The sequence below is a fragment of the Mus pahari genome, chromosome 13 (assembly GCF_900095145.1).
Source record: "Mus pahari chromosome 13, PAHARI_EIJ_v1.1, whole genome shotgun sequence".
Classification (NCBI taxonomy): domain Eukaryota; kingdom Metazoa; phylum Chordata; class Mammalia; order Rodentia; family Muridae; genus Mus; species Mus pahari.
In genome coordinates, this window is record NC_034602.1 from 64,857,743 (window position 1) to 64,872,612 (window position 14,870).

The 14,870-nt window shown below is 39.5% G+C and overlaps 1 protein-coding gene across 6 annotated transcripts in view; it reads left to right on the top strand.

Annotated features, from left to right (window-relative positions):
• Positions 1–14,870, top strand: part of Fip1l1 (factor interacting with PAPOLA and CPSF1) — a 63,895-nt gene that overhangs the window by 20,640 nt on the left and 28,385 nt on the right. For 3 of the 6 annotated variants that reach the window (XM_021211357.2, XM_021211355.2, XM_029545012.1), the window contains 2 exons: positions 2,015–2,124; positions 10,091–10,198. In XM_021211357.2, coding sequence (XP_021067016.1) covers positions 2,015–2,124; positions 10,091–10,198 — 218 coding nt within the window. The remainder of the gene's footprint in view (positions 1–2,014; positions 2,125–10,090; positions 10,199–14,870) is intronic. The other 3 variants (XM_021211358.2, XM_021211359.1, XM_029545013.1) reach the window with 1 other exon arrangement.

The following is a 14,870-nucleotide window of genomic DNA, read 5'->3' on the forward strand; positions in this document are numbered from 1 at the left end:
GAACTCAGAAATCCACCTGCCTCTGCCTCCCGAGTGCTGGGATTAAAGGTGTGCGCCACCACGCCCGGCTTGTCTTCGTAATTTTGTATTTAGGAGTTGTTTGTTTGCTTGTTTGTTTGTTTTTGTTAGGATAGAGTTAGGATGTAGTTAGGAATTATGCTGACTTAGTAAAGTGAAGGTCTCCTCCAAGACTGGTTGGTAACTTACCTAGCCCTGGGTAGCTGGCTTTATTTCCAGTAGCAGTTGTTGTTTTCCTCTTGTTGAACAGGCTTTAACTCCATGTGGACAGCTGTGGGCTACAACCGTGGTTTACATGCTTTGACTGCACCTTACAGTCCTCATGCCATGCAGGTTGTTGCTGTGATGCGTGGGCATCATCGCTGGTCAGGACTAGTCTTTGCTTCCCTCCAGTGGCTTTGGAGTTAGCGTAAAGAGGGAGAGGTAGTGAGGAGACTGATTTCAAGTGCCTGGATACGCAGATCTGGCATGATGGGTACTGGAACTAATGGCAAGTTATGGATGTGCAGGGGCAGATTTTCTTCTCATACAACATGTAGTGAAACATTTCTGCCTCCTCCAACTAACTCCAAGACCATCCTGCTCACCCAACTTCATGTTCTGTTTCTTTCTCCCCTTGATCTTAACAAATGAATAAAACTCCTAAAGATAAAAATGCCAAAACAAAAATGTATACCAAAGAACATGGAGTCCATTTTGGTCAACTTCTGGTCATGGGCCTGACCTATAATATAGTTGTTATACCCAGTGACACTCCATTGGAGAAGGCAGCCATCAGTTGTAAATAGCTTCTTGGTTAGGGGTGGAACTTTATGTTCACTTTCCTTTCTGTGCTGGGATTTGCCTGGTTTGAATTTGTGCTGGTCTTATACATGATCTCACAGCCTCCGTGAGTTCATGTGTGCATCAGTCCTGTTGTGTCTGAATGATGTTCTTGGAATCATTTATGACCTTTGACTCTTACAGAGCCAGCTCTTTCTGTTTCTTTTCTTCTGCATAGGTTCCTGAGCCTTGAGGGAACAGGTTCGATAAAGACATCCCATTCAGGGATGAATGCTCCAAAGTCTCTTACTCTCTGCACATTTTTCATTTGTGGGTCTCTGTGTTAGTTCCCATCTACTGCAGCAAGCTTCTCTGAGGAGGATTGAGTGATACTCTGAACTATGAACATGGCAGCAGTATGTTGTTAGGAGTGATTTTATTGCTATGTTCCTTTAGAAACATAAAGAGTAGTAAGTTTCCCCTGGAACCCATGATATAGCTAATTCTACGTCCTTGGCACCTTTAATGGTGTCGGATATAGATTCCATCTCATGGAGTAGGCCTTAAGTATAATAAAAAGGAGTTGGCTACTCCCATAACATTTACGCCACTGATATACCAGTGTTTCTTGTAGATAGGTGGCTATTGAACATGATAATAAGGCTTGTAGCTTGGTAGTATTGATGGTTACTTTTCTCCTCTGGTAGTGGGCAAAGTACCTTTTATGACCGTAAATATTCATCAGTAGGTATGAAGTCTTCAGTTGGGCACTAATTTCAATTTCCAGGAGAAGAGATTCTTTACATTGGAATTATAGCAAATCACTATCTGAAATAGAATATGGTTAGAATGGCAGGTAAAGGTTGAGAGTACAGAAGCAGAAAAGCCTTCAAGGCCTTCCTTGAACTTAGAGACATGGAGTCTTAACCATGGACATCCTACACTCATTTACTTATGAGCAATTTATGAGTCTCCAGGAGTGACAGTTTATTGGAGCTTCTAAGTGACAAGCTGAATATTTTATGTAGTAAATGGAACACTTTGATCCTTGAGTCGTTTTTGATGCCTTTCCCCTAATGCTAACAACCTCACACAGGTCCCTTTTAATAAATATACAGGCTTGGTGTGCATTCGTTACATTTAACTTCAGAACAGATGTCACAGGCTTAAAGTTCTTTATGCTTGATGGTTTCTTAAATTAAGCAGAATAGTAACCCCAGTTTTCTTTTTGAAGGTACAACAAGGGAGAACTGGAAATTCAGAGAAAGAAGCAGCACTTCCATCTACAAAAGCTGAGTTTACTTCTCCGCCATCGTTGTTCAAGACTGGTCTGCCACCAAGCAGGTTAGTTAGACTGTCGTGTCCCAGCACTGGGGTCTTGGTGCTGCATCTGTGCTGTGGTGCTATCCTAAATATGAAGGCTCCCAGTGTTCTAGTACAAACGACAGCAGCCTGCTTTTAGTTTGAAGTCATTATTGAAAAAACTCCTCAGGATGTTTATTCCACCGTGAAAACACCACACACCTGAGTATGAGAAAGGACGCATGGGCTGTAGTTCCAGCAGTCCTCCATACACAGGTGGATGAGCATGCTCTTCACTGTGCATAGAACCTGACAAGAAGAGCCCTTGACTTTTAGGTTGACATCTATGGACTTAAAGGTACTTTTGTAAAAGAAGAAGATAGAAATGTCATCCATAAAAGTCTCCTGGCTTTCTTTGCTTTCACATAACACCAACTTTTGTGTTTATAAAATACTAGATAGGAGTAATTGTGCAGGGAAAAAAAATGTTCTTTTCATTCAGACGTGACAGTTGTTTCTCCGTGACAATGGAAATGTGACAAGGAAACTAAAGACTAGGTGAAATCCAGGGAAGGCTGAGGTTGCCAGCAGCTTAGTCTTGGTTTAGATTGAGGTAACAAGACTGGACCTGAAATAAGTCAACTCAGCCATTATAAATCCTCTACCAGCCTGTTTATCTTTTGTCACTTGCTTCAATTTAAATTCAAATTATCTCTTCATTTGCTCTATAGTGTTACTGTTATGAGAAATTATACCTCATAGGATACTAATGGAGAAAGAGCCTAATGGAGACGCATAAGGCATCCCTAACTAAAATAGTCATTTGTTTGTTTGTGACAGAGTCCTATTGTAGCCTTGGCTGGCCTGGACCTTGTTACATAGACTGGGCTGAACTCAGAGATCTGCCTGGCTCTGTCTCCCAGGTGCTGGGATTAATGGCTTATGTTACCATGACCAGATAAAACAAAGATTCTTGAAGCTTTAGTCCAAAAGGAAACATTTAAAAGAGAGCCAAGATTTTTATGAATTGATATGGAAAAATTTCAAATGTTATTTGAACTAAATAAAATTTCATAAAACATTTGATTAACTAGTTCATAGAAGTTAAGGAGTACTGGTCTCTTAATAGATAGTCTCTTGGATTTGGGTTTTTTATAAAAGGTCAACTTTTATTCATCAATTTTCTGTGTCTTCTGCTTTAGAGTTTTGCTGTGAGGTTGAAACCTTGACTGAGATTTCTGGGTTTAAATTCTAACTTAGCAGTTTACTAGTTGAGTGTCCTTGGGCAGATTCGCTCATCTTAGTTAGAAGATTTCCTAATTGATGAAATGTATAATAATATACTTTCCATTATACTCTAGCTATGTGTGTCATACAGGTTAAGTTCTGTAAAGTGTTGTACAACAGTGTTGTCACAGAAAAACATTCTCTAGGTGTTTACTGTTAGAGTGAAACTGTTTAAAAATTGATGGTGTCTTCCTTTCCTTTTGCTTTCTCCTCTTTTGTGGGAGGCATGCTGGATTGTATCAGATCTTGTGGTGATATAAAAGCTTTGTGTTTTCCTCTATTTGAAATGAATGGGGAACCACTGCGGATTTTTCCCCACCTAATGTGATTATCTGACTGAGATTTTCACGTCTCAATTTAGCTGCTTTACTTAGAATAGCTTACAGTGTGAACAGTGATAGAAACAGGGATCAGGTGTAAGAGACTGCAGCAAATGTCTAGGCAAGAGAATGGTGTCCTGGACCAAGGTAATGGTAGAGTGGTCAGAATAGTTCGCTACTAGGTGTATTACAAAGGCTTATCAGGCATGTCAGGGTTGATTAGTTATAGATTGTAAAGAAAAGTTTTCCTCAATGTATTCAAGGATTTTGTCTTGCTCAGCACAAATGTAATGACTGGGTTGTCATTTAAGAGATGAGAAGGATCACTGGAGGAATGGCTTTTGGAGAGAAAAGACAAAACATTCAGTTGAAGAAATAGAAGTTGAAGTGCCTATTCAGTATGAAATGGAAATGGAAGGTTGGATATGTGGCTTTGGGATGAGAAGAAGAGTATTGGCTAGAGACAGAAACTTGAGCCAGTGATCATTGTTCAAATGGTATCCAAAGGGAAGCTGTGAAATTTAACAAAGCCATCAAAAATGGTAATCAAGAAATGGTAAGAGGGGCTGGAGAGATGGCTCAGTGGTTAAGAGCACCGACTGCTCTTCAGAAGGTCCCGAGTTCAAATCCCAGCAACCACAAGGTGGCTCACAACCATCCTTAATGAGATCTGACTTCCTCTTCTGGCGTGTCTGAAGGTAGCTACGATGTACTTGCGTATAATAAATAAATGAATCTTTAAAAAAAGAAAAAAAAGGAAAAGAAATGGTAAGAGGACAAAGCCTCTAAAAGAAATGAATGGGAATCAGTAAAAGGGACCAGCGAGGAGGCATCAGATGAAAGCTAGTCTGTGGAGTGATCAACTGTCAGGCACTAGTCAAGAAGATGAAGACCAAAATCATGTACATTGAAAAGACCTTTGAATAGCTTCAGTAGAAACAAGAGATCTACCTATAATTCCAGCACTCGGGAGGCAGAGGCAGGTGGATTTCTGTGAGTTCAAAGCTAGTCAGCTCTATGTAATGAGCTCCCAGACAGCCAGGACTACATAGAAAAAGACTGTTTTAAAAACAAAACAGATACATTAGAGAAACTGAAAAGTAAAAATAGGGACAATTTTTAAAAACTATTTCTTTTGTCTATGGGGCCAGAACCAGAGAAATGGAGGAGTATGAGGTTAGATTTTTTTTTTTTTTTTTGGCTTTTTTGAGACAGGGTTTCTCTGTGTAGCCCTGGCTGTCCTGGAACTCACTTTGTAGACCAGGCTATCCTCGAACTCAGAAATCCGCCTGCCTCTGCCTCCCGAGTGTTGGGATTAAAGGCATGTGCCGCCGCGCCCGGCTCAGATTTTTTAAAGTAAAAGAAATTGCAATATTTTCTATATCTGACAGTGAGTTGACTAGAAATCCTAATGACTTAGGAAGTGGGGAAGGAGACAGTTGTAAATCAGTGAAGCCAAAGGCGACAGGGTATGGTCTGCATGGGCTGCGAGGACTCAGTAACCTGGGAGAATGGGGGGTACGTAGGGTTTTCAAGTCTCAGTTTAGTTTCCTTGCTAAGAACAGTGAGTAAAGGTAGAAACAGGGAAGGGACCCTTGTAGGAGATCACAGCAGGTACCTAGGCAGGTGGGCGGCTAGGAGAGCAGTGAGGCATTCTCTTCAGAGTGCTAGGAGAGACGGAAGAAAGCACAAGTTTGATAAGCGAAGATGCTGAGAGAGTCTGCAGTAGTGAATAAACTGGCAGGAAATGAGAACAGGATCTTTTGGCAAGACCTGGAGGATAGTAGGACACAAGGGCTTCCTTCAAAAGTTTGCTTTTATATGTTGATGGGAATGGGGTAGTAAAATAAAGGCTGTGTCTGAAGAGAGAAGCAGCTCTTTGTTTCCAGTTGGTTTACAGTGAGCCGGGTCAGCTGTGCTTGAGGTGTGCTCATCAAGCGTAGCTGTGGTGGTATTTCACAGTGATGGAAGTTATGCCAGGTTGACTGTGGGGTGACTAAGGGATAGAGTGTGTTCTCAGGGCTGATAACAGTGGTGACTGTGGATGCAAGGAGACGTGAAGACATAGAAGATATGCATAATGAAAATTGGGGTGAAAAAAGATGGTGAGGGACAAAAAAATATGAGTAGACCCTCAGTTCTTAGAAGACATGGTGATGGCCCCAGCAGCTGATGGAAGCACACTTAGTGTCATCTCTACTCCTCAGTGGAAAGGACAGTGCACTCGTGCCTCATTAGGGACATTTGTTTTCTGGATTAGCCTTCAGCTAATCAAAAATAGACTTTTATAGTCATTGTAAAATAGTTCCCTAAAAACCATGTGTGGGATCATCACTTTATGTATATGGAAATTGGGTAAAATCTTTGGAAGTAATTTTTTATTGAGTTAAGGGGGAAGATAGTATTGTCAGGACATAAGATATTGAAGAGTAGTGGTCTGTAATACTGGCCTAAGCAGTAGATGTCCATTGCTAAAGTTTTAGATGATTGGTATATAGATTGATGCTGGCAGAGACCTTCAATTTGCTGTTAGTAGAAATGGTGAGTTTGTAACTTGTATACTGCCCAGCAGGTTTGCATACTTTTTTTAAAGAAAATGTCACTTTGGCACAGTGACTATAAAGGGATTGGGAATCTCTAGTTGGCAGCAGTTGCAACCTGAATCCAGTGCACATGGTTGTAGACCTTGGTGTATCCACAGGATGGTCATGCAGGGCACAGCCATAGCTCTGGGAGTCAGTGCCCTGGAGCTCTCTGTTGCAGACCGCAGGGCCTGCAGAGTCACCTGGCAGGGATCCTTGCCTCTCTAGGAAGCCAACCCAGGCCAGTGATCTTCCCAGGATAGATGGCTTAGTCAGCCTGAGGCAGCAGTATGCAGCCAGGCACTGGAGTAGGTCTGGGTCATTGACACCAAAGCTGAGGGTGTTGCCCCAAGGTTTGCATACTTAAGGAAGGTTCTGTGTTTACTCTGTCAGATTGCTTTGCTTCATCTTTATAAGTTTTCATATTACCTTTTGAAGTACATATCTCCAGAAGACTGGTATGAGTTTACATCTTGATAAGGCTTTACAAATAAAATATATTATAAACCAGCAAGTAGATTGGACACAAAACTTTACTACCTCCTTGGTGTTTTCATTTTTTACTATTTTGTTTTGACAAGTATTCAGACTTAAGAGTTATGTGTAAAGTGTGGAGAACTTCATCTACACAGTTCGCTAGGTCCTACTGTGGTGTTGTTTCTTAACTGTTGGGATGCTCATTTGGGTGGTAACCATTGGATGCATTGTTTTCTTAACCTCTAAACACTTCACCTTGTATCTCTTAGGAACTTGTATTTCTTACCTAACTGTGAATAGGCAGAGTTACCAAAGTCAGGAAAGTCTAATACTGAATCAGTACTTTTATTTAATGCGCCCCAGGTCATCAGTTTTGCCAGTTATCCCAATATTGTCCTTTATTGAAGTTTTTTTCTTTTTGACCTTGGACTCAGTCCAGGGTCATTCATTTGAGCACTCTCCTTAGCTGTTTATCATCTAGAGAAGCCTCTGGGCCTTCTGTTGTATTTTTGGACATTGGATTTTAAAAAGGTGTGATCCAGTTGTTTTATAGATAGTTCCTCAGTCTGACTTTGTCAGTTCCTGCTTATTACTTGCTGTGCTTTGAGAATACTGTGTGAATGAAGCTGTGTCTTCCTTCCTCAGTGCACCAGCCTCAAGATAAGTAATCCTAGTCTGCCCCACTTTGTTGATGATGGTAAATCTAGTCAGTTACTAGTGTGCCCCACTTTGTTGATGATGGTAAATCTAGTCAGTTACTAGTGTGCCCCACTTTGTTGATGATGGTAAATCTAGTCAGTTACTAGTGTGCCCCACTTTGTTGATGATGGTAAATCTAGTCAGTTACTAGTGTGCCCCACTTTGTTGATGATGGTAAATCTAGTCAGTTACTAGTGTGCCCCACTTTGTTGATGATGGTAAATCTAGTCAGTTACTAGTGTGCCCCACTTTGTTGATGATGGTAAATCTAGTCAGTTACTAGTGTGCCCCACTTTGTTGATGATGGTAAATCTAGTCAGTTACTAGTGCTGATGCCTTTCTGGTTCTACAGCAAGTTCTGTGTCCCCCTTTGTATGTAATAAGTAATTTTTGCATTGGGGATGTTGCTTGGTTTGAGAAACACTGCTTGCCCAAGCATGCACAAGGTCCGGAGTCTGATCCCTAGTACCACTTTAGAAAAATACTTTGCAAAAGAAACAAATGTTCTAACCCCCAAGAAATTCAGCACCTGCTGGGGGTTTCTATAATAACCAAGTTGCTACTATGTCTGTAAATCAGTGCTTAACTTTAAAGTTTTTCTTTCTAATGTGTACGGGTGTTTGCCCGTATGTAAGTCTGTGTACTACCTGTGTGTGTGATGCCCACAGAGGCCAGACGAAAGTGTTGGTTGTTCTGGAACAGACCAGGTTGTGTGCTGCCATGTGGGTGCTGAGATGCAAACCTACATCTCCTACAAAAGCTGTCAGTGCTCTTAACTACCCAGTCTTACTTGCTTTTATGTTATGAGTGTTTTGCCAGCATGTGTGTACATGTACCACGTGCGTATCTGGTTCCAGAGGAAGTAGGAAGAGGTGCTGGATCCCTTGGGATGAAGTTATAGGCGGTAGTTAAGCAGCCATGTGGATGCTAGGGACCAAACCTGGGTTATCTGAAAGAGCAATTAGCCCTAAACTCACAGTCCTTCTACCTCATCCTCTCTAGTGGTGGCATTGCCAACATGCCTCACTAACTGTATTCCTATATGTGAAAGAACATGTGTGTGTGTGTGTGTGTGTGTGTGTGTGTGTGTGTGTGTGTGTGTTCGTGCGCGCGAGCATGTGTTGACCTTTACTTTTTGGCATTAGTAAGAAGTTCCAAGCTCATGTTATACTTCCTTTGTTTCTTCTCAAGACATTTATCCCTTTTAGGATAAAATACTGATTTAAAATCAAGATCAGGTTGGTGGCTGTGCTCATGTTAATGGGGTGCCATTTTTTATTTCTAGGGCCTCCGTAGCATTATACAACTAGGGGGGAAGATAGCAATTTCAGCATCAAATTTTGATTATGAAATCATGTTTCTTTTATAGCCAATTTGATACCACATAGTGCTTTCTTTCTCAGAACTAGTCCATAGTATGTCTCCTTTTTTCTCATGAGAATCTGACTTCCAGTAGCTTCAGAATAATCTTCATTTGATCAATAATCAAATACAATCTTAATTGATTTGGAATTTCTGCTTAGCCTCTAAAACACACGCATGCAATAGAGTTCAGGATTTGTTAGCAGTTCTTTCTATTCTGTTTTAGGCTGAGGAAGAAAGGCAAAAACTTTCACTCTTGTGCTTTCTGTGCAGTATACTTATTAGTTAATAGATTACTGGGTTCCTTTGGTCTGTTCACTTTGAGCATTTCTCTTCCTCCATGACAACTGATACAGTTTCTCTTTTTGTATGTATAAAATATCGGACACAGAGCCAAAGACAGGGCTACCCAGTTGTATATGGAGCTGTAACTCAGACTTCTTTAGTTTTCGTGCGGTCACTTCAGTTCCTTTATGTTCATTTCTGTTTCCTGGGTATCTGTTGCCAGAAGTAGACTTGGAAACAGGTAGACGTTTAGTAGCTTTGAAAAAATACTGATCTTTTACAGGATTGGCAAAAATAGAAGTAGCTGAACTTATTTGTGGCAGGATCTTTCTATGTACCCAACTTGTGGTCTCCTTGCCTCAGCCTTCTGAGTGCTAGGCTTACAGGCTTATGGCATTGTGCCTGCCTGAACTTCATATGAAGCATGTTCTGGAGATAGAATAGCTTTGGGAAGTTACTTGGAAAGAACTGTTACTTTGAAAATAAATTTTATCATATATATATATATATATATATATATATATATATATATTTTTTTTTTTTAAGAAACATATCAAGAGTCCTCCTGTTAACTAGTTGTACGGACAATACTTTTATATGGTTTTGAGAAACATAGGAGAAAGTAGTTCCAGTTTTGAGTAAGATTTTTGTGAAATGGCAGACATTGTTATTAATTCATAAAGGGATAGAAATTTGTTCCTTGATACTTATTTGGACATACCCTTGGTTCTTTTTTCATTTCTGCATCTTGACTCCATACTATATTGATGAGTATTTCTAAAAATACTCTAGAGTTACTAAGATGTTGATAACACATCTAAGTTGAAGAGCCTCCAACAGTCAGGTTCACAGCGAGTGCTCAGGCCTGGAAACCGTGGTCCTAGTCATAGGCACATGTCAGCGCACAGTAGAAAAGCATGCCAAGGAAAAATAAACAGAAGGGGGGGCGAGAGACAACAGGATGTAAGAAAAACCACAGAAAATTTATCTCACCAGAAACAGCACGTCTTCTCAGTCTCAGACAAGTGCTGCCTCCAGAAAAGCCAGTTCAAGCCTTGGGAAGTGGCAGGATCGATATGGGAGGGCCGAGTCACCCGATCTAAGGTAAGGCTCTTTCAAACCTTGGCTACTTCCTCGTGTTTAGATCACTGGTATTATTTGTCTCTTAGTATTTAATAAGATAACACGTTTTGAGACTATACCATACTTCCCCCCAGTGCTTTTTCAGAGTGCACTTTGAGGCATCTTGCAGACCTAGCATGTGTCTTATTCATCCTTTTGGCCTTTAGTATGTGATTGTTACATTGAACCACACTCATGGGTGCTCTAAACCTATTTTTTCTCCCCTTGGTTGCATGTTAATTATTTGTTTCTACGCATCCTTTTATGATGATCCCAGCTATTTTTTCACTGCTTATGCATGAAATGTAACTTTTCTGAACTAGTTTTGGGGACTTCCAAAATTTAACTCCACAGAAACTTTCTAATCCTGTCCAGCTACAGGGTCTAAGTAAGCCTGCTCCTTTAGTAAGTAGGTCTATCAGCTTGTAGTGTTTCTCTTACTAAGGGGTTGGCTCATGATCCCACCATTTTGATTTTTGTACTCACAATGTGTACAGTGACAGATTATTTCTCTGAGCCTATGAAATGGGACTAATGTCATTTCCCGGAGGATACGGTGACCAGTGCTATATCCACATAGCATGTATTGCCAACAATAGTATGAGAGACAACATTCTTTTTTTTTTTTTTTTGGAACTTTTAAAACACTTTATTTTTTTTTTAATATTTATTTATTTATTATATGTAAGTACACTGTAGCTGTCTTCAGACACTCCAGAAGAGGGCATGAGATCTCGTTACAGATGGTTATGAGCCACCATGTGGTTGCTGGGATTTGAACTCCGGACCTTCAGAAGAGCAGTCGGGTGCTCTTACCCACTGAGCCATCTCACCAGCCCAAGAGAGACAACATTCTAATGCATAACTTGGAAGTATAGAACAGGATGAGTTTAACATACCCTTTGAGATTTTAAATAATTACAACCAAACTAGGGATGGTTTGGTTGTTTTATGTTGTTACTGAATTTTATGCTTTCTTCCTATGTCTAAATCATGTGCTAATGATCTTGTGGTTCATTTTTAATAATTTAATTGAAAAATTTTTAGATATGCAAATTATGGCAGATGCTTTTGATTTTAGCTTTTTTTTTTTTTTTTTTTTTTTTTTTAGATTTATTTATTTATTATATGTAAGTACACTGTAGCTGTCTTCAGACACTCCAGAAGAGGGCATGAGATCTCGTTACGGATGGTTATGAGCCACCATGTGGTTGCTGGGATTTGAACTCTGGACCTTTGGAAGAGCAGTCGGGTGCTCTTACCCACTGAGCCATCTCACCAGCCCTGATTTTAGCATTTTATGAAAAGCAAAGTGGGTAATGCTATCAAAAGAAAGTTTGATTTGAATTGTTGTTTTTTTTTTTTTTTTTTTTCCCTGTAGAGGTTTAATTATATATTCTTCATCAATTGTAAGACTTGCTAGTCGATTTGAGGTTTACTATTAGAAAAGAATGTTATTCAGGTCAAAGAAAAAAGTAGCCATTCATATCAAAGACAGTATTTTGACTCTTTTTTTTTTTTTTTTAAATCCTATCAGTCTAGTGACTAATAAGGTAAATTTTTCAGAACAGTTTTTGGTTTTGTAGGTTAAGAATTGGGGGGGGGGGGGGAGAGAAGAGGTGAAGAGATGGCTCAGTGGTTAAGTTGTTGAAGACCTAGGTTTAATTTCCAGCACACACATGGTACACAGTTACCTGCATCTTCAGTTTCAGGCATTGGATGCCTTCGTCCATAGGTGCCAGGCATGCACATGGTACACAAAACACTCATACACATTAAGTAAATACATAAAGCCCATTACTAGCAAAATACACCATACCTTTTTAAAAAATGAAAAAAAGTATCTTAATAGTCTTGAGTGGCAGATTTTAATTATACTTAAATGAGACCAAAAGTTTATATATAGCATCAAGAGAAATTTGAAAATATTTTAAGAAAAGAAAATTAGATCTGATACGTTGAGTCAAATAGAGTGAATTTTTTCATATTAGCAATTACATGTAATTCAGAATTTTAATACTTGTGTCAATGGTACTTCTGTATAAAAATAATCTGACTAAGTGAATAAGCATTGAATTTATATTTATTCTGACCAACAACATTGCTATCCAACTTGACCTAGAGGCTTAATTCTGGGTTAGCTGAAAGATTCAAATCAAATTCTAGCTTGTCATGGAGTTTTATAGTAGAACTGTAGATGTAGCTATATTGAGAACTGGCATTGGTTAACATTTATAGCCTCAGAGTCCTATATACAATGTTTAAAATTCATTTAATGTATACTTTTTGCCTTTTGATTGATGACCAACCACTTTCAGAAGGATTTTATGCATCTTCGTTTCCAAGCTGAATGATAAATGAGTTTCCAGTAGGCATCCTATACCATACTTCATCTACATTCCTTCCCTTGGTTTGTGCCCCTCACACCATTTAAGATGCCCCGTGTTCCCATTCGTGTACTTAAGTTGATCTTGTATATTGGTTCATTCTTTCCTACAGTAGCTTAGGAGAGGTTACACCCATATTCTTGCATGACCTGATCGAGACACCTTTCCAGATAGATCTGTCTTTAATTTGGGAATACGAAAATTTTTAAAAGCTGGGGGTTGAAGGGATGGCTCAGTGGCTGAGCTCATTCATTACTTTCGCAGAGGATTCAGGCTCTGCTCTCAGCACCCTCTTGGAAGCTCACAACTATTTAACTCTAGTTCCAGGGGGTCAGACCCCTCTTGTGACCATTAAAGACATCAGAATGTACATGGTGTACAGACAAGCATGCAGAAAAAAATTCATACATATAGAATAAATACATTTAATTTTTTAATATAAGAAAATTTCAAGTGCTTTTGTTTCGGAGGCTAAATCTTTGAAATGTTTGCTTTTCTATTAGAAACTATATTATGGAAAAAAAAAACCTCAGTGATATAAAGCTAGAAAAATGTTCTGGAGTTTCTTTGTAGAAATAACTCATTTGCGCAGTGGTCTTTTGCCTGCGTTATGCATACGTACAGATATATTACTTAGGTTTTGGCCCTCGAAAACCCTCCTAGAAAGCGCTGTCTGCAGTGCTAGTTAAGAACACTTGCTCTTCCTTAGTGAAGCCACACCACTGTTGGACTCCCCGAGTTGATGGGATCACGCTCTTGTGCGTCACGGCCTTGGGGGTTTGAGAAGGGGTCTGTGAAGACCCTTGGGGGTTTGAGAAGGGGTCTGTGAAGGCCCTTCTGTTTTTGTTGTAGAGATACTGCAAGTGTCATCTGGTTTTGGTGCTTCCAAAGCATGTGGCTATAATTTCTGAGTTACAGTCAATTTGGTGGTTCTAAGTAGCCTTGTTGATTTTGTGTCATTTATTATGGTTTTTATAATGAATCACGTTTGATTTTAATAATTGTACTTTTCCTTTATAGTAAGCATCATTTTACAAAACTCCATTTTTAATATAATATGTATGTTCTGGGTTGCTTAGGCAAAACATATTCTTGTGTGTTTTACTTCTAATAAAATTTAATAATTACTATGTCATATTTTCTCCCAAAAAGAATTCACAGGGTACACTTTTGCTCCATATTCTCATATGTAAAAAAGTGGATAATAATAGTTACTGTGTCATTTATAAGTTATGAGTAAACATAAGTAACGTGCCCAGTTAATATAAGTTTTAGAATTACCAGCAAGCAATCTGCAAGCTAAGGCTTTATTTTTATCATACTCCATAAAGAGCTTTTATGGATGCCTCTGCCTTGCCTGCTAAAAGTGGGTACCTTAGACATAAAATTCTGACAGTGATTAGCAAACAACCTTTGACCCCTGGTTGCCAGTGAGAAATTCCAGTTGTATCTTTGTTAGCCTTTTCAGTTCTTTCTGAGACATCAGAATCATCAAAATATGACATTTTAATCTGATTCCAGAGATTTTTTTCTATTTCTTGAATATTTCCAAGATGGAAACTTCTTATGAACAAGAGCCTGTTTAAGCTAGAAAACTCAGATATCCAGAGTGGTTAGTTTCTGTCTCTGTTTTTATTTTGTTATTGTTGTTTTGTTGTTTTTTGGGTTTTTTTTGGCTTTTTTGAGACAGGGTTTCTCTGTGTAGTCCTGGCTGTCCTAGAACTCACTTTGTAGACCAGGCTAGCCTCGAACTCAGAGATCCACCTGCCTCTGCCTCCCAAGTGCTGGGATTAAAGGCGTGCGCCACCACACCCCGCTTCTGTCTCTGTTTTTTACAATATAGTTGAGTCTAATGTTAGAATGATGAGAACGGCAGTAGCCGACTCAGCCTTCCTGAGGAGGTTTAGAAGCTCAGTTAGCCTAGCTGTACTGTGTTGACATCTGAGGGAGCAGCAGCTCCTGTGGAGTGAAGTCCTGCTGAGTGTTTTCAAGCAGCAGTCTTGCATACATGAGGCCCTAGGGTTAGTCCTCAGTATGGTGGGGGGAACTTCATGGGGACACATTTCAGGACTAATGTGATTCGGTGTATTTCCATAATGTGGATCAGGACTAATGGAGTCTTAACTTAATTCATTGTGTTTTATGTTAGGTACTATTGTTTACTTTGGTACACCTATGAATATGTCATAATCCACTTATGAACACTATGGCAAATTTATTCTGATATAAGAGAATTAGTTGGTATGGTTTTTTTGTTTTTGTTTTTT